Here is a 27,771-nt window from a genome sequence, read left to right as displayed (position 1 = left end):
CTGCATATCTCGTGTAACTCTGGTCACGCCCACCTTCTACGATACATAAGTCGCTCTCAGACGTCCGACCCGTCAGTCGGCAAGACTCACTGAAGATGTCCAGCGCAGCTCTGGACGAAACGTTAGGAGCTGAAGAGTTTCATGGACCATGACCTTACATCCCGGAAGGTTTACCAGAAGATATGTCATCCGGTCATGAAAGCTTTCATACCAAAACCTCCCCCTATTTTGATTCTTGAACAAGGTATTCGCTATTACTAGCTGAAACTTGTTACAGAACTCAATTAGTCTTTCTCCTCTCTCGTTCCTTGTCCAAAGCCCTTATTCTCCAGTAACCTTTTCTTCTACTCCTTCCCTTATAACTGCATTCCAGTCCCCCATGAGTATTAGATGGCAGGGCAAACAATTTTATGGCAAAGTATTGCAACCACATGGTAGCCTCTACAGCACACATTTCCCATCAGACTGAGTATTGTTGGTTTATAGAGGCTGCAATCTATGCTTTACAGCTCATCAGAGGAATTAGTCTCATAAAAACATGGGTGCTGTTCACAGACGAGTTGAAGTTTAGTCTAGAGAAGGATTCTCACCATTTGTTCATCTAGTAAGTCCCTCTGAAATGTTACAATATTGCCAGTATTTAGGAAAATAATTAATACACTGCCAGCTTTGTCAATTGGGTCAATATCACGTTAAGAGCATGTACACCACCACAACGAGTTTCTAGGGATATTGTGATACCCGCTGTCTACACAAACAACAACGTGCAAAATTATGCACGCATTTTTAATCAAGTTTACAAAGCTGGGATCCATCTGATGAATGAGTATGCCCCATTACACTGGACTGGCCTGGTGGTCATATGCCATCACCAGGTGAACATAATTCTTTTAGTGTGGCCACTTTGTCCAAGAAATTAAATATGGTTGTATACACACGGTGTGGTATGCTATAGGCCACTGCTGACTTGTGTAAGGCACCTGTCCAGTAATGAGAGATGTTACCACCAGTCACACTGCATGCCGTGTTCTGCTGTAATGGAGTACTTGTGCATCCTGTGCTGTCACGTGAAGACACCACATGCGATATCGGAATTTAAAGTGATATGCACATCAAATTTGTTAATTTACAAATACCTGAGAAAGTGTGTTATGCGTATAACTCTGTGTAAAAATATACACTATTTAAAATGAAAACAAATGTGTGTCAAGTGCAGTTGTGAAGCTTCAATGGTATTTAAAAAAGCATGTTTTAATGTTTCCATTATTATGAATTATCTAATAAAGAAAGAATTAGCCACCATTTAAGTGACTGTATTATGGGAAACAACCATTTCAACTAGAGACTTTTTGCAGAGATTCTCATATTCTTTAAAAGAGGAACAATATACTTAATCTCATTATGAAACATCAGACAACAATGAAAGCAAAAATTGGTTTGTAAGAAATCCTGTTTATCACTACCTTATTTTATACTTGAAGTATAGTATTTCATTGCATGCCACAGAGACAGTAGCTACAATATAAATCATGTACAAAAGAATGTGCATATTTTAAATGCCAGTAAATAAATATTACACAAACCTCTTTACACGGGTCACTGTAAGCTGTTAGCGTTCGCAGCACGATTAACTCTACGTACATATTAAAACAATGTCTCACAGTTGGGTCTTTGATCATATCGTGTAGCACATTTAAAATGTACGTCTTGACTGGAGAGTGAGGTAGTGCCAACTGTGATACCAGAACCCTTAATAGAACCCTATAAAAATAAAGTAATGGCATACGTAAGTCAAAATCATACGTGCACTGTATCAGTAATATTAGGAATTTAGCTTTTGCCCTAGATGAGTACAATGTTCATTGTCAGTATTTAAAATGCCACCCACAGTCAAAGCATGTTTTTACATTATGTGCATCTGAATTAAATGCATGGAATATTATTAATAACAAAAATAATTATGATGATAACAACAATGCCACTGCTTAAGATGTTAATTACAATTTATTAGCAACAAGTATGGAATTAGAAAGGTGATGGCTATAGTCTATCATGACATGTGCACTGACATGGCAATCACTCTATGAGCATGTGATAAAGGGAAAAATGAACTTCTATCTGATAGTTTCCAAGCAATTAAAACTGTGAAATATTCATGCCACGAATATGGCCAATACATACGATGAGCACACGAAAACTATCTGTTCATGTTGATATCTTCCCACTCCCTCCCCCTCCTCTCTTCTATCTATCTACCTATCTATCTATCACACACACACACACACACACACACACACACACACACACACACACACACAACATGATAATCATCAAAACATGTTTAATTAAGAGATGTTATGTTACTCTGATATTGTGAATGACTAAAGGTTTTTGTCAAATAATTCAATTAACTCTGATCACTTAAGGGTTACTTTAAGTCACTATGCCAACAATAAAATTTGCAACTCACATGGGCAATCAGTAGAAAATACACACAAAATTTTTGAGTCACTTTCAACATCAACTCTCTGATTATATATGTTCCACATGGCCATCAGTCAGCCAATTTCATTTCCTGGATTAATAAACCATCTTACAGGGGGTCACGTCTGTAACCTTTCGGGGATGTGAGCTTTCTCTAGCATTGCAGGAAGTCATTTTTAACAGAAGAAGCTGATCTGCTCTTTTGGCATTATGGTGACCTTGATCATACAGGAAGGATCGAAGGAAGGACAACTGGAGTTGAACACCCCATCAATCAGAAGGTAATTAGAAATGAGCCAAAACTCGAATCAGACAAGGATAACAAAGAAAATGGCCCATGTCCATTTCCAAGGAAGCATCCCACCAGTGGCCGTAAGTGATTTACATAAACCATGGAAAACATAGAGGCTGGGTAGGGATTTGAGCCCCAATCCTACTGAATTCAAGCCCAGTGCTGTATCTATTGTACTAACTTGCACGCTCTACCTACTCAGCTAGCCCCGAAGTAACCCCTCTTCTAAATGCAACATTTTTAAATGATTTCAACTGTCATCATGATCTACTGATAGCTTTCATTAGAATTTTGTGTGTGCAGTTGGATGAAAAACAAAATCTAAATAATAAATGTAAGAGGCAACATGAATACTTCCATTATGAAGCTCACTATCTCCATGAAAGAACACTAACATTATCTCAACAGCTGCAGGTAATGTTGGAAAGACAGCTGCTTAGTGTCCATAGTATAGTGGTGGAAATTTAAAATCACTGCCCAAATTGTTGCAGATTGTTTTATATGTAATTAATAATTTACAGAATTCAGACATGACCAACAGAAGAAAAGGTGACAGATATGGACCAAAACTCCTCACAACACAAACAGGATGATGCAAAAGAGTCAAGAAGTTGTACACTGGTGGACTATGCAGGGGAACGGGTTAGAGAAAGCAACATTTGAATATTGCATCTTGAAAACTGACAGTGTGTATGGGTTCGGGCGGAGGGGAGGGGGGAGACAATACTACAATAACAAGTCCATCTCTTAAAACACCAAAATAAAGCACTATATAATCATGGTCAACACATAATGTCTTTTTGCCATCTGAATGACTTTATATGAGGAGCTAGAGGTTTTGGATAATAGAATATTAAAAAACATTAAATACAGAGAGAATTTCAGAGGCTGTGAGGAGATGGAAGTTGCTGTTCCTGACAACTGCACAGAATGAATGGTAACAGATTAACCCCAAAAGCAAAGAACTATTAGCACATACTCATAGCACTTGAGCCTCCACACTGTTGGTGATCCAATAATGTATTCGCCAGCTGCTATCTCGTTGACAATAGGCAACACTACTTCATCAGCTATGCACACAGATTTTAGTGTTGACACACCTTTATGATCTTTTTTGGGAAGTGAGCAAATTGAAAGAAATGAGGAACTAAAAACTATCCTCACTGAAAGAAAAAAAAGTGTAAAATGGTACCCATATATTAATATATTTAAAAGGTTGCTAATATTTCAGCAGATAACACATTTGTTGTTTATCAAGCTACTGAAAAGATAAAAGAAGCCAGAGACATAAATGTCAGGTTATTTAAGTGATCATATATGTTTCAAAGTAATAAAGGTGTGTTATTAAAAATTTCCAGATCTTTCATTAATTTTCAACAAACAATTTCTGTGCTAGGGCCATTTAAATAAAATCCTGCAGTCCTGTAGCAGCCTTCCACACAAGTTTACTAAAGAGCACCAAACACACTAAAAGTCATCTTATTCACTTATTAAAATACTCTCACCCTTTTCTGTGTTTGTTCATATCATTTTCAGTTACACTACTTTCTCTTGCTGACTATCTTATGATGCTAAGTGATTTTTTTTAACTGTTTAGTCTCATTTTATCATTTGGCTTCTAAAAAGTGTGTATTTCTTCTGTAGCATTTACCACATTCTCTCATTCCAGTTTTCCCACTTTATGTTACAGACAGACAAATTTGAATGTCTTGAGACCAGGCTCATTTTTACTTTGGCTTTTTCATGACTGTATCACAAGCTGCTTTACAACACATCACTTTCTATGGTTATAGACCTGTGCCTTACAATATAAAGGCAAGTCAACAAATAATACAGAATAATACAATCTGGGCGTAGTGTGCCACCTACGACAGTTTTAGTTAAACAGGAAATGTGGAACCACTACCTGTATTACATACAATACTGGTCAGTTAAATAAATTAAAAGAAAATCAAGCTACTCAGTTACACATGAATGATGTAGAAATAACAAAATTATATTTGGACAACACAAAAAATGATGGTACTGTAATATCTTCTGAAACTATGTAACAGAAATTGCAGAACAAATTTTCTGAAACTTACTTGAAATTATAGACTATGATACCAACAGCTCCAGATTTTATTAGGTGTTTTAACTGAGAAAGTGCTTTCTTACTGTCTTGCTCAGATACTTTTGCATTTCCTTCATCATCAACTTTTAAAGTGTCAATCACATTCTGCACAATTTGACAGTTTTCTTCTACTAGAGCTGCAATTAAAATAAACAAACAAATAAAATAATTAATGCATTTTATAAATACACACTATCTGTAGGAAGATTGTACACTGAATTTGCAAGTTACAGATTTCAGTATGTTATTTACATATATTCATTTATGAGTGGCCAGGTGCTATGGTGGGATAAACAGGTTGTTAGCTTTAGATGCAATCAAAGAGAAATATTTGTGACTGTAAACTACAATTGGGAACAAACAGACCTTCTGACTATAGGTACCACCAACCTTCCCAGGAAGTGAAGAGACTGGTAGGCAGCTGCTCGCAGCTGAATGATAAACTGTTGGCTGTTTATGATGCCAATGTTCACAACCTAGTGTGGCGAGTAGATATGTGAACACCTACTGCACAGCAATTCAGAGATCTTGAATAGGGATAAGGAATCTAGTCTCAGGAGTAGAAAAAGGGAAAAAGTAACTGACATACTTTTGGGTCTGTCTAAAGACAGACGCCATGTGGGCACCATCCTTATCTGATCACATGTATAATAAGTTTGGGGTTCAAATGGGTGTTAAACACACTATGGCCTATAGGAATCATAGGAAAACAGACATAGGAGAGACTTAAACTAAAACTTATCTGAAGTCAAAACTTCGATAAGAAATCCGGTAGATCTTGAGGAAATGGCAGATGAAGTGATGTCTGGTATTATGACCTCATACTTAGAAAATTGTCCAGTCACCAAGACGTGCACAAACAGGAGCGTACCTGGATGGAATGATCATTTGGAACTGCAATGGAAGCAGGTAAGAAGAACGTTCAACTTTGCGAGAAGGAAAATACAATGGGCAAAATATTGGGATGCCCTTGCCAAATACAATCCTGCCATTAAGCAAGGGGAACTATCACCCTCGGAGATATTCTGTGAGGTGAAAGGTACAGCTACTAGAGCCAGACTTCATAAAATCCCCACAAGAATACCAACCAACCCAGGAGACACTCTAAGGAAGGAGGATGGCGGGTAGCACAAAAGATCCTGGATTTGCTCCCAAAACTCATTTCCCTCAATGCACTCTAGCTGGTAACACAGACCAGGTTTCAGTTCCTGGAAGGTAATGATTTACAAGTAACCAAAAGGAGAACTGAGAATCTGTCAGACAATGTGTTGATTTCAAAAACATCACATGGGTGGTCCGAATGTTTCAACCATTCAAGTCACCAAGCTGAGACAGAATCTTTCTGGCTCTATTGCAACAAACAGGAGAGGGCTTACCAGACACGTGTGCTGACTACTAAGAGTCAGCCTGGTAGCAGGAGCCTAATGCTTGGAGGACAGTAAAGGTTGTTTTCATTCCAAACCAGGGAACACTGAACGTTCCAAGGCTGAGGAATTGAGACCAATCAGTCAATCCTCCTTTCTCCTAATGATATTATAAAATATGGTTAATGTGAATGTTGGGGAAAGGAAGTTAACTTAGGTTCCTCTACGTGAAAACAAACGTGCATATTAACTTGGCAAATCATGCAAAACAGCACATCATGAACTTGTTGGGAAGGTGGAAAAATTCTTTATACGTTCAGAAAACAGCTCCCTGCATCTTCCTAGATATTGAGGGAGCTTTTAGCAATACAATTTATGATTATAGAGTTTCAAGAAGACCATAGCATTAAGATTACGATATGCCAGGTGGATTGAAGACCATGCTGAGTTGACGATAGGTAGAAGAACCATGAGGAATGAGAAAATGTTGATCCTTTTGTCCCCACAGTTGTGGAACCTAGATGTGAATGAACTTGTCAAAGAGTTAAATACTGGAGGATACTTTGCCAAGAATACACAGATGAATTAATCATGTCACAACAATGGCACAATTCACTCTGAACATTGTGCAACAATGCAGTAGGAAATAGAATCTAAGGTTCTGTCCCAGGAAAACATTGTAGGAGGAGGATGACAAGGAACAGATTAATGTTTAATGTCCTGTCAACATCAAGGTTATTAGAGACAGAGCACAAGCTTGAATAAGGGATGGATGGGGAAGGAAACGGGCCACACCCTTTCAAAGGAAGCACGCTGACATTTGCTTGGACTGATTTAGGGAAATCATGGAAAACTTAAATGTGGATGGCCAGATGTGGGTTTGAACTGCTGTCATCCCGAATGCGAGTCCAGTGTGCTAAACACAGTGAAAACTGTACTTTTAACGTTCATGTGGAAGCATATACAGCACACGTACCGAAATCATATGCTCTTCAAGGAAGTTCTACCATCAGAGTTGATAATGAAGTATCTATACATAACCCTTGATGGAAAACTATCTTTGACCTCTCACATTAAGAATATTTGTCCCAAAAGAAAAGGTGCTATTATGTGTACTAAAAGGGCCTGTGGTAAAAACTGGTGTGTAAGTCCCAGGAGCACGTACTGGATATACACTTCTGTAATAAAACCTATGATAATCTATGGGGCTACTGTACAGTAGAATAAAGTAGAACAGAAGGTGCTTGACATACTACAGAGACTGGTCTCCTTAGCTATAACAGGCGGAATTAGCAGCACACCAACTGCTGGGATGGAGAGTATACTGGACAATCCTCCATTACATCCCTGGGTTACAACGCAGGCAGCAGAAGGGCATACAGGTTAAAACTTGGAAACCTATAGGATATCCAGAATCCCACACCAATTTAGTAAATGTAGTTAAGTATAGGAATGGTCAGGGAAATGCCAGCTAACTAGACAATAGCTTCCAGCTGCTTCAATAAACATTTCAAGACAACAAATGGCAGTCAGGGGCAGTGGAAGAATGAACCACAATACCATTCATGAGAGACAGTCTGGCTTACTGGTGGACTGAAAACAGACAAAAGTGCTGGGGACAGGTTACAGCCTAGACATGAGAAAGCAATCTCAGTAGGGAAGCTGGCAACAATATTACTGAAGGAAGTCTTTGCTATTAGAGAGCGTGTGTGGAAGAGAATCTGCCTAGGTGCTACAAGGATTGTGGCAGTTGCATTCACTCAGACAACCGAGCAGCTCTGAAATCTCTACCAGCCCCAGAAACGAGATCAAAGATCATCACAGAATGCCATAAAGACCTTCTGAGGCTCAGGGATTGTCACAGGGTGAACCTGCTGTGGTCCCTGTTCACCCAGGAATTAACAGCAATGAACAACGCTGAACTGGCAATGACAGGAGTGACTACTCTATTTATTGGGCTGAAAACTGTCATAATCATCACCGAGGTGATGGAAAAACCACATAGCTGCATTAGTAAGCAGCATGCAGAATATTGGACTAAGATCCAAAAACAAAAAATTGCAAGCTAATGATGCCAAACCCATTATTTAACATACGTCCTATAATTTGAATGATAGATGAAACTCATTTTAGGAACAATAAATGGCCATGGGAACTTCAATCAACACTTGCACAGAAAGGATATGGAGGGCAATAAAACTGCACCACATTCAATTTTCCAATGCAAATTGTTTGAGGCCAAAAGACACAGTATATTCAGGTCATTAATTCCTAAACAAATTGTGTATAATAAAGACCTAGAGCAGCCACCATGAAACTAGGCACCTCAAGGACACACCTGCTCCCTGAAGTCTGCTGGCACATAGCGTTGCAATTCGCTCACCTGATAGCTTTGTTGCCACATGTAATATCTTAAAAATTCCTTAGGTGAGCACCGGCTGAACGTTCAGTGTTTCCATGCGATATCGTGTGTTCACTTGTGGTTTCAGTCTCCCATGGAACAGTGCATTGACCTGTGTTTGGTAGTGAGCGAAATGCAAGAGCAAAGGCCTGCACATAGTGCCACTCAGGTCGGTGCGCATAAAGGGTGAAAAGACAATCGAAAACTATCTAAGATCATTATGTCAAATGTACTGAAATTTTTACTGATCAGGTCAACAATGAAAAAGCCATAAATTTTGTGTAACCTCATAAACTGACAGGAAAAGAGTGTGCTATTCCCAAATCTTCTATAGGCCGTCTTAGCTCAACAGAATCTCTAGATGTGAAAAACTGTATCGATTCTCCTAGAAAGGGATAGCAATGAGAACAGAAATCTACAGAATCTGACGATTTCAACAAGGAGGTTGCATGTGGAACTGTTCTCGGTTATTGCAACAGAGGAGGATGTTGTTGTTGTTGTGGTCTTCAGTCCTGAGACTGGTTTGACACAGCTCTCCATGCTATTCTATCCTGTACAAGATTCTTCATCTCCCAGTACCTACTGCAACCTACATCCTTCTGAATCTGCTTAGTGTATTCATCTCTTGGTCTCCCCCTACGATTTTTACCCTCCACGCTGCCCTCCAATACTAAATTGGTGATCCCTTGATGCCTCAGAACATGTCCTACCAACCGATCCCTTCTTCTGGTCAAGTTTTGCCACAAACTCCTCTTCTCCCCAATCCTATTCAGTACCTCCTCATTAGTTATGTGATCTACCCATCTAATCTTCAGCATTCTTCTGTAGCACCACATTTCAAAAGCTTCTATTCTCTTCTTGTCCAAACTATTTACCGTCCATGTTTCACTTCCATACATGGTTACACTCCATACAAATACTTTCAGAAATGACTTCCTCACACTTAAATCTATACTCGATGTTAACAAATTTCTCTTCTTCAGAAACGCTTTCCTTGCCATTGCCAGTCTACATTTTATATCCTCTCTACTTCGACCATCATCAGTTATTTTGCTCCCTAAATAGCAAAACTCCTTTACTACTTTAAGTGTCTCATTTCCTAATCTAATACCCTCAACATCACCCGACTTAATTCGACTACATTCCATTATCCTCGTTTTGCCTTTGTTGATGTTCATCTTATATCCTCCCTTCAAGACACCATCCATTCCGTTCAACTGCTCTTCCAAGTCCTTTGCTGTCTCTGACAGAATTACAATGTCATCGGCGAACCTCAAAGTTTTTATTTCTTCTCCATGGATTTTAATACCTACTCCGAATTTTTCCTTTGTTTCCTTTACTGCTTGCTCAATATACAGATTGAATAACACCGGGGAGAGGCTACAACCCTGTCTTACTCCCTTCCCAACCACTGCTTCCCTTTCATGTCCCTCGACTCTTATAACTGCCATCTGGTTTCTGTACAAATTGTAAATAGCCTTTCGCTCCCTGTATTTTACCCCTGCCACCTTTAGAATTTGAAAGAGAGTATTCCAGTCAACATCGTCAAAAGCTTTCTCTATGTCTACAAATGCTAGAAACGTAGGTTTGCCTTTCCTTAATCTTTCTTCTAAGATAAGTCGTAAGGTCAGTATTGCCTCACGTGTTCCAGTATTTCTGCGGAATCCAAACTGATCTTCCCCGAGGTTGGCTTCTACTAGTTTTTCCATTCGTCTGTAAAGAATTCGTGTTAGTATTTTGCAGCTGTGGCTTATTAAACTGATTGTTCGGTAATTCTCACATCTGTCAACACCTGCTTTCTTTGGGATTGGAATTATTATATTCTTCTTGAAGTCTGAGGGTATTTCGCCTGTTTCATACATCTTGCTCACCAGATGGTAGAGTTTTGTCAGGACTGGCTCTCCCAAGGCCGTCAGTAGTTCCAATGGAATGTTGTCTACTCCGGGGGCCTTGTTTCGACTCAGGTCTTTCAGTGCTCTGTCATACTCTTCACGCAGTATCGTATCTCCCATTTCATCTTCATCTACATCCTCTTCCATTTCCATAATATTGTCCTCAAGTACATCGCCCTTGTATAGACCCTCTATATACTCCTTCCACCTTTCTGCTTTCCCTTCTTTGCTTAGAACTGGGTTTCCATCAGAGCTCTTGATGTTCATACAATCCAACAGTAAAACAATACAGAGTGATCCCCATGAAAAAATCAATTACTCTGGCTCATAGACCTCCTTCCTTTGTATTCTCTGCTCCCTTGGTTTCTGATTCAGAAAACAAAATGATGGGCAAACATTTTTGATAGGCTGTAAAGAAAATGAAACAGCAAGAGCGAAGTTGTTACGTACAAAGCATTTACCGCATGCTAAGGACAATAGACCTGTAGTGTACTTAGATAAAACTTGCGTTTGACAGAACCACACCAATAAGTGTATATGGCACGACTCCCAAGTTAACGGTGGTTTGAAAGTGCCTACTGGTGGAGGTGTCAGATTAATCATCACACATCGTGGTTCACTGATTGCAGGCTTCATGCCAGAGGACAAATTATGAGGGTAGTCCCAAAAGTAAGGTCTCCTATTTTTTGTAAGTACATAGACTTGTTTATTTCTACAATGGTTTACATCAGTTTACAGCTTGAACATTTAGCTATTTTTCGATATAATCACCATTTCTCTCAATGCATTTTTGTAGACACTGTGGCAGTTTTTGTATGCCCATGTCATACCAGCTCGCCGCCATGCTGTTCAGAAAGTTATGAACCTCTTCTTTCACCTTGTAGTCGGAGCTGAATTGCTTTCCGGCAAAATGTTCATTTAACTTAGGGAACAGGTGATAGTCACTGGGTGCCAAGTCAGGACTATAGGGTGAGTGGGTGATTATGTTCCACTGATGCAGGAGAGCAACTGTTTGCCGAGCGATGTGTGGGTTAGCGTTGTCATGGAGAATGTGTATGCCATTGCTCAACATTCATCTTCTCCAGTTCTGAATTGCCCGTTTGAGTTTTTTCAGAGTCTCGCAGTACCTGTCAGCGTTAACTGTGGTCCCAGTGGGCATAAAGTTGACAAACAATACCCCTTTCCAATCCCAAAAAACCGTTGTCATGACCAGCACACTGTGATTGTTTGATTTTCCGCAGCTTTGGTGAAGAAGGATGCCGCCACTGGCACGATTCTTGCTTGGTCTCAGGTGTAAAGTGGTATGCCCAGGTTTCATAACACGTGACAATTGAGTCCAGAATGTTGTCCTGTTCAGCTGCAAGGCAGTGAAGAAATGCGCAGGAAGCTTCAACTCGTTGCCGCATGTGGTGCTCAGTCAGCATGCATGGTACGGTACCCATCTTGCGCACACATTCCGGTGTTCAATGTTTCCGTTAAAATTCTATGAGTGTTGCTTCGAGAAACCTCAGGGACCAACGTGCAGAGATCATCCAGGGTGATCCGCCGATCTTCACGCATGCTTTGCTCAACCGTCAACACTGTCTCCTCAGAAACTGACAGTTTCCCGCTTCTTTGTTCATCGTGAATTTCAATCTGACCAGTTGCAAACTCTCCACACCACTTACAAACATTTTTTGACATCCATGCACAACTCACCATATACTTCTGTCAATTGGTGTAGGATTTCAATCAGCGCAGTGCCCTTTGCATTCAAAAACCGAATAACTGCGCGCAATTCGCACTTGGCGGTAACATCAAACTACTGTTCCACTGGAAGAAGACTCAGATACCGTGATGGATAATGACAGTTATCATTCTATTCAAACACAAAAGCTGCCACATCCAAATAGGCGCAAGGCAGACATTATGGAGTGGTCAAAGAGAAAGAATGTTTCATTTCAATCAATGAAACGAAGGATGAACTCCTGGCTGTAAAAGAAATCCTAGGTCCAAGAAAGACATTTGAATTTGATCAACTGGCAAATGAAATGGGACACCAAATGGTATGCTTGCCACTATCACTGCCAATATAACCCTATTGAGCTGATATAGTTCCAGGTTAAACAAGAAGTGGTTGGACACACACACACACACACACACACACACACACACACACACACACACACACACTACTGTCATACTTGCTGCTGTCAACCATCTAACACATGACGCTCTCTACAAAGTTACTCAGCATGACTGGGTGAGGTACAGAAAACATCCGGAAGCAGTGCAAGAAGCTGATTTTGTGAGCCATGGGTTAAGAGTCAGCATAGGGGAACCTACGAAGATAAACGCCTGGCAGAAACAAGCGACAGTGAATTTGAAGATACAGAATCAAAAGATGCTCCAATTTAGGTAACTGTTGGCTACATAAAGAGCTTACTTGATTTAAATTTTTTCCGCAATTAATTTTCGTTATAGCAGGTGATTGTAAATGAATTTCTCTCTTAGATATGCGATAAATCTGTAAAAAGTGGTCACAATTAGCTTACTCGCCATTAAAAATAAGATTCTCAGTACTGCATTCATTAACAATGACAGTTTTTCACAAAATATGTATCGAATTTGTTCACATTTGTATTTCATCTTATTGCATTGTCCTCTCTCTTACACTTCAGAAATTTTCTTCCACTGTTTTTTTCGTCTTCCATACAACGGTGTAGTCATGTTTTATTGCTGAGTGTAATGCAGTAGCAAGGGGCTACACAAGTCAATGTGCGTGAAGGACAAGGTTGTCATATCATACGTAATGAAGGTTTTTCATTGGGCTGGCCAATAGTGAAGTAGCCAGGAATAATATAAATTTTGTGCAAGTTCATAAAATGACAACAAAACCTTGTGATAATTCCAAATTGACAGTATCCCATATTAACAGTGTAGTAAAGATGGCAGAATCTCTAGATATGAGCATGTAAATGAAAATGGAAACTACACAATTTCACAATTTTGACAAAATGTTAAGTGCGTAGAACTGTACTTTAATACTACAACAGAGGAGAGAATCTGACAGCTAGAAAAATGCAGAGTGGTCTTTTTGAGAAATTAAATTATTCTGTCTCACAGACCTCTGTTCTTTGTCGCCTCCTCTCTCTCTGCTTTTGGTTCAGAAAGTACAATGATGGCCACAAATTTTTAATTGAATGTAGAGACATTGCAGCAGCAAAAGCAAAATTTTGTGTAAAATACACTTACTGTGTGCTGAGGGTAATAGTCTTGTAGTATACTGCAGTTAAATTTGGGTCTCACAAAATCATACGCAAAAATATATTTTGCTCGTTTTCAATGGAAATATTGGCCTGAAAGTATCTACAATTTTTTTGTACAGCATATATCAGCAATTTAGGTGATGGGTGCAGTAAAGAAGAAGTACAATCTGCAAATACAAATTTTTTGGGAGGTAGGGAATGTTTTCGGTTGTATTAAGGTGACCTGTCGGAACTAAAATCCTGTTGATGGTGTACGTGTACTTGCGTGCTGTCGCGTATGGAGTGTCTCATAATAAAATGCATTCTTATGTGCCACGATACAATAATAGTGTCACAGATGTTACCAAAATTAATTTCACAGTTTTCTTAACAACTTTCTGACTGTAAGTTTCTACTAGGTCTAACAGAACACAAATTCATCACCGACGACATTTTTCGTTACATGGGCTGAACAGTTTCACACCTGTTACAGTGTTCTATTTTAATCTCTGAATACTTTCACGTTTTCAAGATAAAATATGTATCACGTGCATCTGTAAAGTTTGAGAATGTTCATACATTATTTTCTGTTCACACATGTCAGTGATCTGTTTTCTTCTGCAGCTTGAAGGAAAGAAATACTTTTGTTCAAAACTTATTTTAACATCAGTTTTTATTTATTTATTTTCTTTCGTAGCAGCTGGGAAGAATTTTATTTTGTGAAGAACTCCATTATATTCTAGACTAAAAATAGAGATGTCTAACATTTAAAAAGGTTTTGAAATTATCACTAACTGGCAATGCTGTAGGACGGTGAGATGACCTTGAGATGTCTATTTTAGTGACAGCCGCTATGGTAACTGGTCTCCTACTGCACTTCGAGGGAATGGCAGGGAGAGAAACTGCACAATAAACTCATTTCTGGTGCAAAATGTAGTGAGCTGTTTTTCTGGTTCCCTGTGCAAATCAAATCAATATAATCTCCAGTCTAAATCACAATTGTTTTGCAAATTATTTTGTGGCTAATTCTGGTTCCTTTCCATTGCAATGCATTTCTGAATTCCCTTACTTTCTTATACATATTTATAAAGGATACAAGAAACCTCACCTTCATTTGGGGTCAAAATGAAGACTGACTGATCTTCAAATCAAAGCATCTATGATGAAACTGTCGATGTTATCTCTAAATGCCTTAGAACTTGTGCCACTTACAATTAGATCATTGCAGAGCATGAATAATAATACTTTTGTATGAAGTTCTAAAATGCCCAGTCTACATACCTGAGTGGGTTCCTTCTAAGGTTCATGAATTTGTGATGTAAGCAGACTTTATAGGATCAGAGAATACAGTAACAGATGGGGATGAAGTATCAGCATTACACCCAAGTAAACTCTTTCCAAACTGATTAAAAAAGTAAAAATATTGAAGTTGTGAATGAAGCCACATACACTGTTTTTAGCTTTACACAGAATTCCCACGTAAAACAAATGCAATATCATTTGTTACAATAGAAATTCAAGATTTTACTATGTCTGTAAAATTATGTTTTACTTAGCATGTAGTTTTATATGGAAATTATTTTAAAGTGACAAACCTGCCGATGGCATATTCTTGTAATCTTGATCTGAATCTTGGCCATCCAAATTCTGCAACAGAAAATGGAAACAGCAATAATAAGTTAATGTTCAACTACTGTATATGTGTTCTTTTACCAAAAAATTTGAACAATGTGTTGTAGATTGATATTAATAAATTACTCCTTATATGCAGCTACTCAAAATGGTTAAAAACTGCAGTACAGTGAAGCGAATTTTCATCTACCTCTTGATAACATAATTTATGCTCAAATGAGTCTAATATTTCTATCTGATGTGTCATTGATACATTAAGATACAATGTCCATTTTAAATTAAATGAAAAATGGGAATCACACAATTAATGAAAAATGATATCATCTGTTGCTTGGCTTATTTGAAATTGCATGTGTATTACACACATACAATTGATGAATATAATGAAAATCTCAAATGACAACAAAAGTAACCCCCAAAAATATCAGCAAACACAATAATTAAAAGTTATTATGCATGACCGTATCGTTAACCACAACAGCAATCAGTTACTATGCTGCTCCAAGCATTGGCTAATAAAGAAATTTTTTGGTGTCTACCTGTCTGCAGACATCATTACTTTGGAAAATGCGTCTTTCATGTCATTCTTGTGGAAACTGTTGAATACAATGATCTACACCACCACTTCTGAGCAGTCATGTTTCTGCACAAGAGTGAACAGGATTCAAGGGGGGTACCATCATAAACCAAAAATCCTGCATCTCCATACTGATACTTTTCAGACTTGAATTAATAAGAAAGTGTTTTTGGCTCCCTCCACACAGTAGCATATTGAGAATCACTGTGTAAATGCAAATCACACTCAAATGTGAAGTTACAACTTATTGGTTCAATTTCTATGTTCTACGGACCGCTGTAAACATTATTTTTAATGAAACAATGAATAAGGAATTTGAAAGTTAAGTATTATGGCCAACTCTTAAAAAATCACTGAGAAACCAGTTAAATAAAGATGTAGATTAATCAGTGACAATTCCAAACAGTTTGGAATTACAATTTCATCACAAAAGGAAACTCAGTAGCTGGTAATACTTTACAGAAAGCTGGGCAAAGTTTTAACGACTTTATTAACATGCAAAAAAAAAAAAAAAAGAGACTTTTTAAGTTTGTGCCAATTTTCCACATGTGTTAAGTCAGGGCATCAAAAAATTATTTTGGGCTATTTAGAAAGTTTTGGAGTTATTCAAAGACTCTGCACCCCACACAGTTAATTTTATAGCAAATTTAGCTCATCAAATACTGAAGTGAATCAGTCACTGATACATCAAATTAGGCTTGGTAGTACAGGAAACATATGGGCTTTTGGGGGCGGGTGGGGGGTATCTCATTTCTTTATAAAAGTTTTGTCCTATTTCATAATTTAACGCAGTATACAGAAAAGCTTCAATAGAATGAAAGTTGTAAAGCATCAAATTTTATATTTAAGGACAATGGAAAGAGTTGCATTATTGTGCAAATTGCATGAATTATAGTGTACGACTTAAAAATCACATTGTTTAACAGAAAAGTTCCTGGCAGAAATACAGTAATGCAACACAGCCAAAGAAAATAAACACCTACATTGCAGTTTCATATGAAGTTTGCACATTCTTTACTTCAGCATTATTTAGGTCTTTTCCATTCAGAAATTGTAAGCAGAAATAAGTAATAAGTTTGGAGAAGCAATGGCATTATTACACACAGAGAGAGAAAATGGGAGCTATATCGTAATACAGACAGTCACAGCCCATTTACAGAACATTATTACAGGCAAAACTGTAAATTACTTAAGAATATAATTGAACATGCTAAAATAACGTATTATATGAAGAGGACAGACAGGTCTCAGAATGGAATTAAAACTGTAAGACCCGTAGTTACCGAAGTAGCAGGGCAGAATGTAGTGTTGTGTAACCTATTTACTAATTATTTCCTGTCAATAGTTGGCAAGTTGAATCAAAATTTTATTGGAACAGACAAGTGCGCAAGGCTTTAGAAAGCAGGCATTCTCTGATGATTATGTCACATATAATCAATTAGCAAGGAGTAAGTTGAATCAATGAATGAATTACTGAAGAGTAAAAACTCACAAATGTGTAACAAAGTATCAGAGGATAAGACACTCACTCATTTTGAGTATGAGCACTTGTACCTGCTCATGCTCTTAATCATGAACAGACCAGTTCTGGTGTGGTGGGGATTGAGGGAAATGTGCACACACCATGTGGTAGTGACAACACAGGAGAAGCACGAGTGGTGAAATGGGGGAGGATGATTTCTGACAGCAGTACGTTCACAGCAGTATTGACAACGGTCATCATAGGCCATCGACAGAGATCGCCCAATAACGTTGGCCGACTGCTTGGTCACAGTGCATCCAATCTTCTTCGTCAGTTTTTGACAGGATCAAGAAGGTTAGGTTAGATTAGAATCTATTCTATTTATGAAGTAGGTTATACTTTAACCTCCTAGGTTTGGATGGATACACCACCACCTCTGTGCTTGGAGATAAGTGCTACCATGTGGCTTTAGCTATTAAAAGGATGCCAAAGGCATGTGAATGAGCTATACATGTATTAAAAAGAAAGTGGTGAGTACTTTACACTTCGTCCTCAGTTACTGGAATTACCAAACAAGTTTTACGAATATTTGAGATGAAGGGAAAAACATTCTGGTACATATTCAACACGATCTGCGACGACTCTGAAAAGTGAAGTTACCAACACTGTTGGAAGTTGTGCAGACATACGTCAATTAACCTTCAATGACTATCATTAAGCATACATGTGAAAGACAAACAAAGTTTAGAATAAGATACTCTGAATACATAAATCAATGAAAGCAGAAAAATACACACACACACACACACACACACACACACACACACACACACACACACAAACACACAAACACACCACGTTTGCAAACCACTTCATGTAACAGAATCACCGGTCTACTGGCGTAAAAATGCCAGTAAACAGTAATAATAATTTGTAGACAGCTAATGTCCTTCTGCCACAAAACAAAAAAGATCCACTACAGTTGCATAGGATATGCCACTCTTTTCACTCGAACAAATTATTTTTTGAGGTTATAATTTACGCCTCAAATGTCCGATAAAGATTTTGCCTACTTGTAGGTAAAAGCAGACGTACACAATGACAAGTGCAATTCAATTAGTAGTAATGATGACGTAACAGTAGTGATGATGAATTTATAATCCCTTTGCAACATATGAATAAAGAAGCCTATAATTAGTGGATATTAGTGACAGTGAGGAGGAGTACATATCAAGTGGTAGGGAAACAGCTTTGCCTGAAAATACAATACAGTATCAATGTGGATTCAAAATGATGAAGATGTGTAAAATTCAGACCAATTTTTAATAGAAGAGAAACATTTCAAGAAAAAGACACACAAACTGAAAGAATTATTAGTGTTGTTATGTCACAATGTGAATAAAGAAGCCAACTATTAGTGATAGCAAACTAGATACTAGGGAAAAAAGAGGAGGAATGTGTATTCAGTGCAGACGGAACATCTTTACATTAAGATATGTTTGCAAAGGTTACAGTAGCTCACGAAAAAAATTAGTAACACAAGTCAATGTTGTAGAAAATTAAATTAAAGAGACAGCATGTGTTCAGCAGAGATAAAAAGCTGTTGAAGACGTAGAGGTTAGGAGGAGGAAGAAACCTTCTGATAAAGAACAAGCTGTAAAAGCAAGTCGGAATTTCCGGAATGATGTTACAGTACAGAAGCGCATGCTATGAGACAATAATGGGAAGAGACACGTTGAGTATGTATTTTTTGTAAATGTGGGGAAACCTAAAAGCTTACTGTTTGATAATTGCTCCCAGCTCTGCTCAAAACTATACAGAGAAGAAATGCTGAAATCCAAGTCAACGGTTACTCCTTTAAATGCATGTATAACATAACAACTGTACTGAAAGTAATGTAACTATGAAAAATTAAAATTTTTTGATGAAACTGTGTATAGAAAAATATCGATATTGTCATGACGGAAAAAACATTACTTTCTTTAGACCTACTTAAACAAATGTTATTAGTAAGTATTAAATAGAAATTAGAATATGATACTATGTAAAAATGTAAATGACTGTAACACTCACACAGAACAGTATTTCGTTCATAGTCAATTTTCAAATATTCATCCTTGACCTTGGAGCCCCAAGTGGCAAGTGCAGTGGTGAAAAGGAAGCAGAAGGAAGGAAGCCAAGAGTGTGGAAGTGTTTTCGATGCCCAGAAATAAAAATTTAAAATCGTGCCTAATTGTGTGTCAAATCATTTATATAAAGTGATGTGTCTATTGGTTAAACATTTCCGGACATATAGTATCAAAGTTTTGAGCCACTGCAGCAGTTGGAATAAAGTATCTGGGAAGGTGTGATGGTGAACCATACTAAATCGCATTGCCAGATTCACGAAGAAAATCTGCAGAATTGGTTGACACCGCTAATTACAATGGAACATTAACAACAAAGCAATAAGTCTATTATACTTTTTAATTAGGCATGGAGTGTGGGTCAGCTTAGTGCAAATGCTGAACATTGTTTTCTTGGAACAGTATAAATTTTGTATTCACAGTTGTACTAAATTTCCTTTTTTCCTACACCTGCACGACTCATGCCTTCCTATGGAAATTGACATCAGGATGAAGAGACAGGGATTTCTGCTACCCACACTTCATGCCTAATTAAAAAGTATAATAGGCTTATTGCTTTGTTGTTAATGTTCCATTGTAATTAGAGACAGTGTGTGTGTGTGTGTGCGCGCGTGCGTGCGTGCGCGCGTGTGTGTGGGGTTGGGGGGGGGGGGTTTGCACATCATAACTTTCATTATATTGATTTCCTATTCAATGTGTATGTAATTAATAAAATAGCGTGTATTCACTAATAGATTTTTATGAACAAATGTAAGAAAATTAATTTTTTGCACTTAATGTTGTTTGTTGTTTTAATCATCAGTATGTAGACTGGTTCCGTGCAGCTCACCTCTCCTTCATGTTACCTCGAACATGAACCAGGATGTTTACTTCAATACTCTCGGTGGCCAAGTGTTACCCTGTCTTCGTGATGTCATGCTGTGAACACTTCCATCTTCCAAAATGACAACAACTGTGTTCCCAGGGTTGCTTGCAAACATTCCTGGTTCGATGAACACTCATGCATATTACTGCACCCCAACTAGTCTAATTGCAATCCAATAGAAATGTTGGGACTATTCTGAACAACAGGCAAAATGTAGCAATCAACATCTACACAATTCTGTATCTCCATGGCACCTAATCGTCAATGAGTTTGCTTTAGCAGACACACCTGAAGAAGTTCGTAGATCCTCTTCCTTGACAAACTAGTGCTTTGTCTTCCTTGATAAACTAAGGTTATTACGAGGTGCTATCCAAAATTTCGGGTCTGGTGCTGCCATCTGTTGAAAACCTTACCTTTGGAATAATGGTCACCGCCACCATCGAAGTCATTTCCATCAGCACGTACACACCAATCCCAGTAATTCTGCCACTGGTCAAACGTTTTCTGGAAGTTCTGTTCTTTGAGGGTGTTTATCACTGCCAGCGATGCTTCTTGAATCCTCTCTAGAGTGTTGAACCGACGGCCTTTCAACTTGAGTTTCAGTTTTGGGAATAGCGCGCAAAGTCATGCCAAATCAGGCGAGTACGGTGGATAGGGCAGTGTCGCCATGTCGTTTTTTGCCGAAAAGGTCCTGGTGAGCAAGGATGCACGACAGGGTGTGTTGTCATGATGCAGGAGTCAGTTCCCTTGACACCAAAGTTCGGGCCACTATCGCCGCACATTTTCACGGAGCAATCGCAAAACATCACAGTAGTACAAGGAATTCACTGTTTGGTTGGATTGGACAAATTCTTTGTGTTCAGTTCCCTTGGTATCAAAGAAAACGATGATCATGCTCTTCACTTTGCTCTTCATCTGTCTTGCTTTTTTGGGTCTTGGAGAGCCCAGGCTCTTCCACTGGGGCAATTGTTGCTTTGTCTCTGGGTCGTAACTGTAAATCCAGCTGTTATCATTAGTGATAACCCGTGACAAAAAGGTTGGATCATCAGATGCGGTCTGACAAAGGTCCATGCACACTTCAGCACACTGTGCCTTCTGATCAGCAGTCAAAATCTTTGGCACAAATTTTGTGGCGACACGATGCATACCCAACTCATCAGTCAACATTCGTTTACATGTCCCATAACCAATACCCACTTCATTCACAAAGTCTTGAATGGTTCGACATCGATCCGCACAAACCAGTTGTTGAAGTTTGGCAACAATGTCTGGCATTGTGCGACTAATGGGCCTTCCAGTGTGAGCATCATCTTCGACGTCTGTACAGCTGGCCCTGAACTGAGCATGCCACTCAAACACGTGTGTACGGCTCATGCTCTGTCCCCCAAACACCTGTTGAATCATTCCAAGGGTCTCCGAAGCACTTTTCCTGAGATTCGCACAGAATTTGATACACACGCACTGTTCTGTTCGCGGATCCATTGTAAAATCATCACACACCCAACACAGAGAATTACGGAAATCACTTGGACATGCAACACATCCTCCCAGCTGAATGCCACCCTGCACACTGACTCATCAGATACGCAGCTCTAGCCACCTAGTGGGGCAAAGATCTACTCTTCTACTTTCCAGATGGTGACAATAGTCCCGAAAATTTTAGATTCCAGCTTAGAGACAGTGTTACATGGCATTAGTGTGATGTCTCCTGAGGTTTACAAATTTTTTGACTGGTACTCCAAAAACTTGAAATACAAGGGTAGCTTGAAAAGTTCTTGGAATGGGATTGAAAGAAATGACTTATCTCACTTTTTTATTTTTCAATATAGTCTCTGTTTACACTACTGTACTTGACCCAGCAACAGTCAGTGCCTTGATCTCAGCTCTGCAAAATATCCATCAACTTCAACTGTCAGTCCTTTGTTTGAAGAGAATGTCTGTCCACTGAGGAAAGTTTTCAGCTTGAGGAAGAGAAGAAGACTGACAGAGCCAAATCCAGCAAATAAGGTGGGTTTAGCAGCAATTTGTATTTTAGTATTTTAGTTTGTGTATTTTTGCCATTTCAATGGTACTTGTGTTGATGAAAGATTATGTTCTTCCTTGCCAAACCTGGACTTCTCTCATGGATATTTTACTGTAGTTAGTCCAGGTCAGCATAATACTGTTCCATAATTGTTTGACCAGTTGGAAAATAAACTATCAGCAGAATCCCTTTTGGATCCTAGAAAACTGACAACATGACCGTACCACCCAACTGTATTGCTTTTGCTTTCTTCGGTGGTGGTGAATCAACAAGTCTCTACTGCTTTGATGGTTGTCTCGTCTCTGGGGTTTAGTAGTGCTATGAACAGGGTCAAACAACATTTAGACATTTTCATTCTAATACATTTCTGAACCTGCATTACGAGCCAAGGCACTCGTCCAGCAGATCATTTTCATATATCCAATTCCACTGTTAAAATGTGATGTGCCCATTCAGATAACATCCTTAAAGCTTCAGCAATTTCTTGCATTTTCAATCGATGATCCTCCATGAGCATTCTACGCACTATTGCTGTAACTTCTGAAATGGTGGCACATCTGAAACAGTGGATCATCATCATCTAAGCTGTCTTGACCAAACTTAAACTCATTTCTTCACTTGGCAATAGTTGAAAATTAAGATGCACAGTCTCCCTGTGTGTTCTGAAAATTGGCATGAATTTCCTTTGCTTTCATACCTTCCTTTACGAAGTACTTAATAACAAATCAAAATTTTGTTTTTTCTATCCTCACATTTTACTACATGGGAACAACAACAAAGAGACGCCACATCACAGATTTCTACCCAGAGTACAGACATCTCGTTGTGATTGTGTGAACTAACTACCCTTGTAAGGAAAAAATTAATGTTAATATGATACTCTAGCATAGGCAAATGTGGAAAACTGGTGTCAACTTCAAAACCTTCTACTTATAAGTAAACAAAGCAATCATTTGTAAATACAACAATTATTTCCAAAAAAAGCGTTACTTTAGCCTAACTTTTGTTTCATGTGTCCCCATAACTGTCTATTTAATACCAATTACCATTTTCAAAGACTCAAGTAACTGAGGAGAATTTCTATTAAGACCTCTTCCATATCATATAATGAATTTCTTTATTACGAAAAATATGAATGTTTTTACAGAACAGAAAAGTATTTTTTAATATTCAAATGTATCTAAGTACTGCATCTGATGTAATAAATGATGGATATTTCAGAAGGAACTATAAATATTTGGGACAGTGTTAAAAGAAATAATTTAGAGTATAAAAGAACAATATTCTTGCACAAAAATGGTTTTGTGGCTATATGAAAATCTAAGTGGAGTACATCCACGATCAAAGTGCAACTAGTTGGTTATAACCTGATGTGTGTAGCCTCCTACCTATAACAATCCTTTGAGTATTGCAATGGAATTCTTCAGAGGTGTGGAAATATTTTGAGACTGTTGTTTCTTGAAGATTAACATTTTATGTAATGATACAGATCAACTTTCATGTGACAACAAACATATTTGTTCAAAGATGCTAGTCGACTGTTGAGAGTCAGGAAAAAAGGATAATGTCAAGGAAGGTCATGCTGATAATTGGCAGCCAACAGTGATATGGAAGCTCATTTTCAAGGGATTAAGTTTAACTTATTACACTCATTGAAGCACAGCAGTAGATATCTTGTAGTCACTTGTTTAGGCAGTTACACCCATATCTACTGAAGGCACTGCATGATTGAGTAGACGCAACACACTGGATGCAGATAATTGGCAGTGGTGGTGTTGGCAGATAGTAATGGTCCTTTCCATGTTGTTTGTGACAATGGAAAATTTGAGACGTACATGAAAATATAAATGAGGAGGGGTATTGACTGGCATCTTAAAACACTGACATTAGTTGTCCATAAAACACCTGAATTGGATCACTGCATATAAAGGAACTTGCCCTTAGGAACTTGCACTCTCAGCAATCAATAGCATGCCACTGCAAGTGTACTCTTGATTTATGTAGTTGTATTTCATAGTGTTACATTAGGTCTACAAGCATTTTAGATTGATCTCTTTGAAAGGTGACTGCTAATATCCCATTACTATTTTGCAACCATAAGAGTCATAGCAGAAGCTCTTTTTATTAATGACATTTTTATTCACATCAGTGGTCACACTGTCAAACCACAAAACATTGCTTTACCTATACACATGTTTAATGAAATAATTTCCTTCACTTAGCAGCATTAGAGAGCCAAAATCAGAGAAATGTTGCAAATACCACAGCTCATTTGTGGGCAGGAAAGAGGGAAAAATTCGTTAAAGCTCTTACTTTTTATTCTGCATGTTAGAAATTGCTACATATTCTTTGCCTGCAGTCTGAAAAGAAGTGTCAATGAAATTGATATGGACATTAATAAGGTATTTCTAACCTGGCACTGTAAACGATATTCTTTGCCAAATATACAATGGTCCTCTGTCTTTTGCTGGTAGCCACTTTTTAAAAAGCCATTCACTCCCAATGAAGTTCCCAATAGAAAAACACCTTTTTTCCATAAAATGTGTGTCAAAACATTGTTTTTGCATACCATCAGGCCAGCAAAGGACGGCCACCATAACTGAGAGGTTGTCAGCATTCAATAATAATTCAGGCCTATTTCTCATGATATGTGGTATCAAACAGAAGGCATGGAAGTATCATACACATACATGCAAGTTTTTTCTTATAAAAGTGGTTTGCGTGTGTGTGTGTGTGTGTGTGTGTGTGTGTGTGTGTGTGTGTGTGTGTGTGTGTGTAAGCAGCCGTGCACGCACGTGCCTGCTCATATACGAAAATGATACAACTATGACAACTGCATATTTCGAGCAGCTGTTCACCTGGACGGTGGCATGCTAGAATACAACCTTTGACCTGGTGTAACGAGAAATGTGATTCATCTAATCAGCTGACACACTTGCAATGATCTACGGTCCAAACTTGATGATCTCGTGGAGTCAACATGGGGTCATCAAAGGTGTGCTCCAAAACACACATATCTACAGAAGCATTGTACTCTGTAGTCAGATTTGCATGTATCACTGTCTACCCTGGTTTACAAAGTGGGCAAGCCTCCAACCTCTATGTTCTGCGATGAGGCTTGTCGCCTACTCATGGTTTCACTATCCTTCAACCACCTTCCATACATACTCATGGTAGCAGCACATGAACAGCCAACGAACTTCACTGTGAAAGTCGTTAATGTTGGTGGATTTCCCAATTTGCAGATAATATTGTCACTAAAATGCTTCCCCTTTCACCTCTGCTCTCCACTGATATACTTTCCTTACTGTATCACATGCCTACACCACAAGCAGGTGTCATTCAGTCTCATGGTGGGCAGTGATCCTAATGTTTTGTGTCGTCAGTGTATACGGAGTATGTCTTAAGAGACATCAGATGCCTTTCCTCCATAGTTTTTAAAGATATTTTCAGTTCTGCCTTTGTGATATGTAGGCTGCAGTAGTGTTTCTTAGTGCAGATCAAAATCCATATTAGGACTGGTTATACTAATCTAGTTTGACTGTTAATAGCTCATCACCCAGGGATTTAGGTTTTCAGATTCATTGCAGGATATGTTCCAAGTAGGAACCACAAAAAACTCTAATAAAGATGCATCACGAAGGAATTCAGTGAAATGATCTGTACTCACATATTCACAACTACAACAACACCAACCACTAACACTAACACTAACACTAACACTAACACTACTACTACTACTACTACTACTACTACTATGTTCGTATTCACAGTGTTTGGAGATAAACAATCCTAGATGTTCTCATGCAAATTCAATGAGCTGTGAATAATTCATTTTGAGCTGCCACAGACTAAGACAAGCTGCAATGACAGTACTTCCAACTGCACACAGCTGTTTCAAATGAACTGCTTTGCAGAGCAGGAAAATTGCATGGCTATAGCTGCCTCCATGGGAGGGTAGAAACCCTGCAGTATATTGATTTTTAAAAAAAATTACATACTGACCTGCTATTTATGTAAATCGTTACTTGCAGACCACTCATGTAGGAGGGTTGGAGTTTAAGAGGGATACTAAACCAGCTAGAAGAGGATGAAAAGGAAAGTAGCCATGGACTGTTTAAGGAACCATTCTGACATTTATCTGCAATTATTTAAAAAACCAATGAAAAATGCAAATCAAGTTTGTGGGATAGGAACACAAAGCCCACTCCTGAAGGTGAGGTGAACACCTCAACCACTTTCCTTTGTTTCTTACAGAGACCTAATACATGGCATACAGACCACCTTAGTCTTTATTCTACAAATTTTACTTGCCTTCTACATCTACCTCTACATATGCACTCGGCAAGCCACCAAACAGTGCTTGACAGAGGATTCCCTGTACCACTAATAGTCACTTCCTTTTCTGTTCCACTAGCAAACAGAGTGCTACAACAAGTATTTATATGACTCCACAGGAGTCTTAACCTCTTGCATCTTCTCTTCATGGTCCTTGCATGCAGTGTATGTTGGCGGCAGTAAACTCATTCTACAGTTTGCTTCCAACACCAGTTCTCTAGATTTTCTCAATGGTGTTCCTTGAAAACAATGTTGTCTTCCCTGCATGTACCCACATTTGAGTTCCCAAAGTGTGTCCATAATACTTGAGTGTTGTTCGAACCTACCGGTAACTAGCAGCTTGACTTTGAATTGCTTCAAAGTTTTCCTTTAATGCAACCTGCTGCGGACCTCAAATACTCAAGCAGTTCCATTTGTTCTTCTAATTTCTCCATACCGCACGACATCTGACTGATGCCAGAATCATGTGATGTAGTTTCTCGTTCTTTATCCAGCATTTTCACAGAACTGAGGCCATCAACAAAACTATAATTCTGTATTTCTGTGGTTGTTCTGTGGAGTCACATTTGTGTCCTATATGTGGTCTGTTTTACAGGTGAACCACACTTTCCTAAAATTCTCCCAATAAATTCAAGTCACTCACTCGCCTTTCCTACTACTGCCCTTATGCGCTCGTTACATTTTACATCACTTTGCACCGTTGCGCCTAGACATTTAATCAATGTGACTTGTGTCAGGTAGCACACTACTTATGCTATATTAGAACATTAAGGGTTTGTTTCTCCTACTCATCTGCATTAACTTAAATTTTTCTACATTTAGAGCAAGCTGCTATTATCACACCAACTAGAAATTTTGTCTAAGCCAACTTGTATCCTTCCCATACATCACAGTGTCATTAGCAAACAGTCCTAAATTTCCACTCACCATGTCCACAGATCATGTCCACAGATCATTTGTCTATATAGAAAATAA

The 27,771-nt window shown here is 38.5% G+C and overlaps 1 protein-coding gene across 1 annotated transcript in view; it reads right to left on the bottom strand.

Moving 5' to 3' along the window:
* The window catches only part of LOC126449172 (CLIP-associating protein 1-like), a 246,609-nt gene that overhangs the window by 12,672 nt on the left and 206,166 nt on the right, over nucleotides 1-27,771 (bottom strand). Inside the window, 4 exon segments of the mRNA XM_050091014.1 lie at nucleotides 1,584-1,761; nucleotides 4,861-5,026; nucleotides 15,154-15,175; nucleotides 15,369-15,420. Of these exon segments, the coding sequence (XP_049946971.1) occupies nucleotides 1,584-1,761; nucleotides 4,861-5,026; nucleotides 15,154-15,175; nucleotides 15,369-15,420 (418 nt within the window).

This window comes from Schistocerca serialis, unplaced genomic scaffold (genome assembly GCF_023864345.2).
Source record: "Schistocerca serialis cubense isolate TAMUIC-IGC-003099 unplaced genomic scaffold, iqSchSeri2.2 HiC_scaffold_711, whole genome shotgun sequence".
Taxonomy (NCBI): Eukaryota; Metazoa; Arthropoda; class Insecta; order Orthoptera; family Acrididae; genus Schistocerca; species Schistocerca serialis.
The sequence above is the reverse complement of the archived record's forward strand: the minus strand, read 5'-3'. Positions and strand labels throughout refer to the sequence as shown.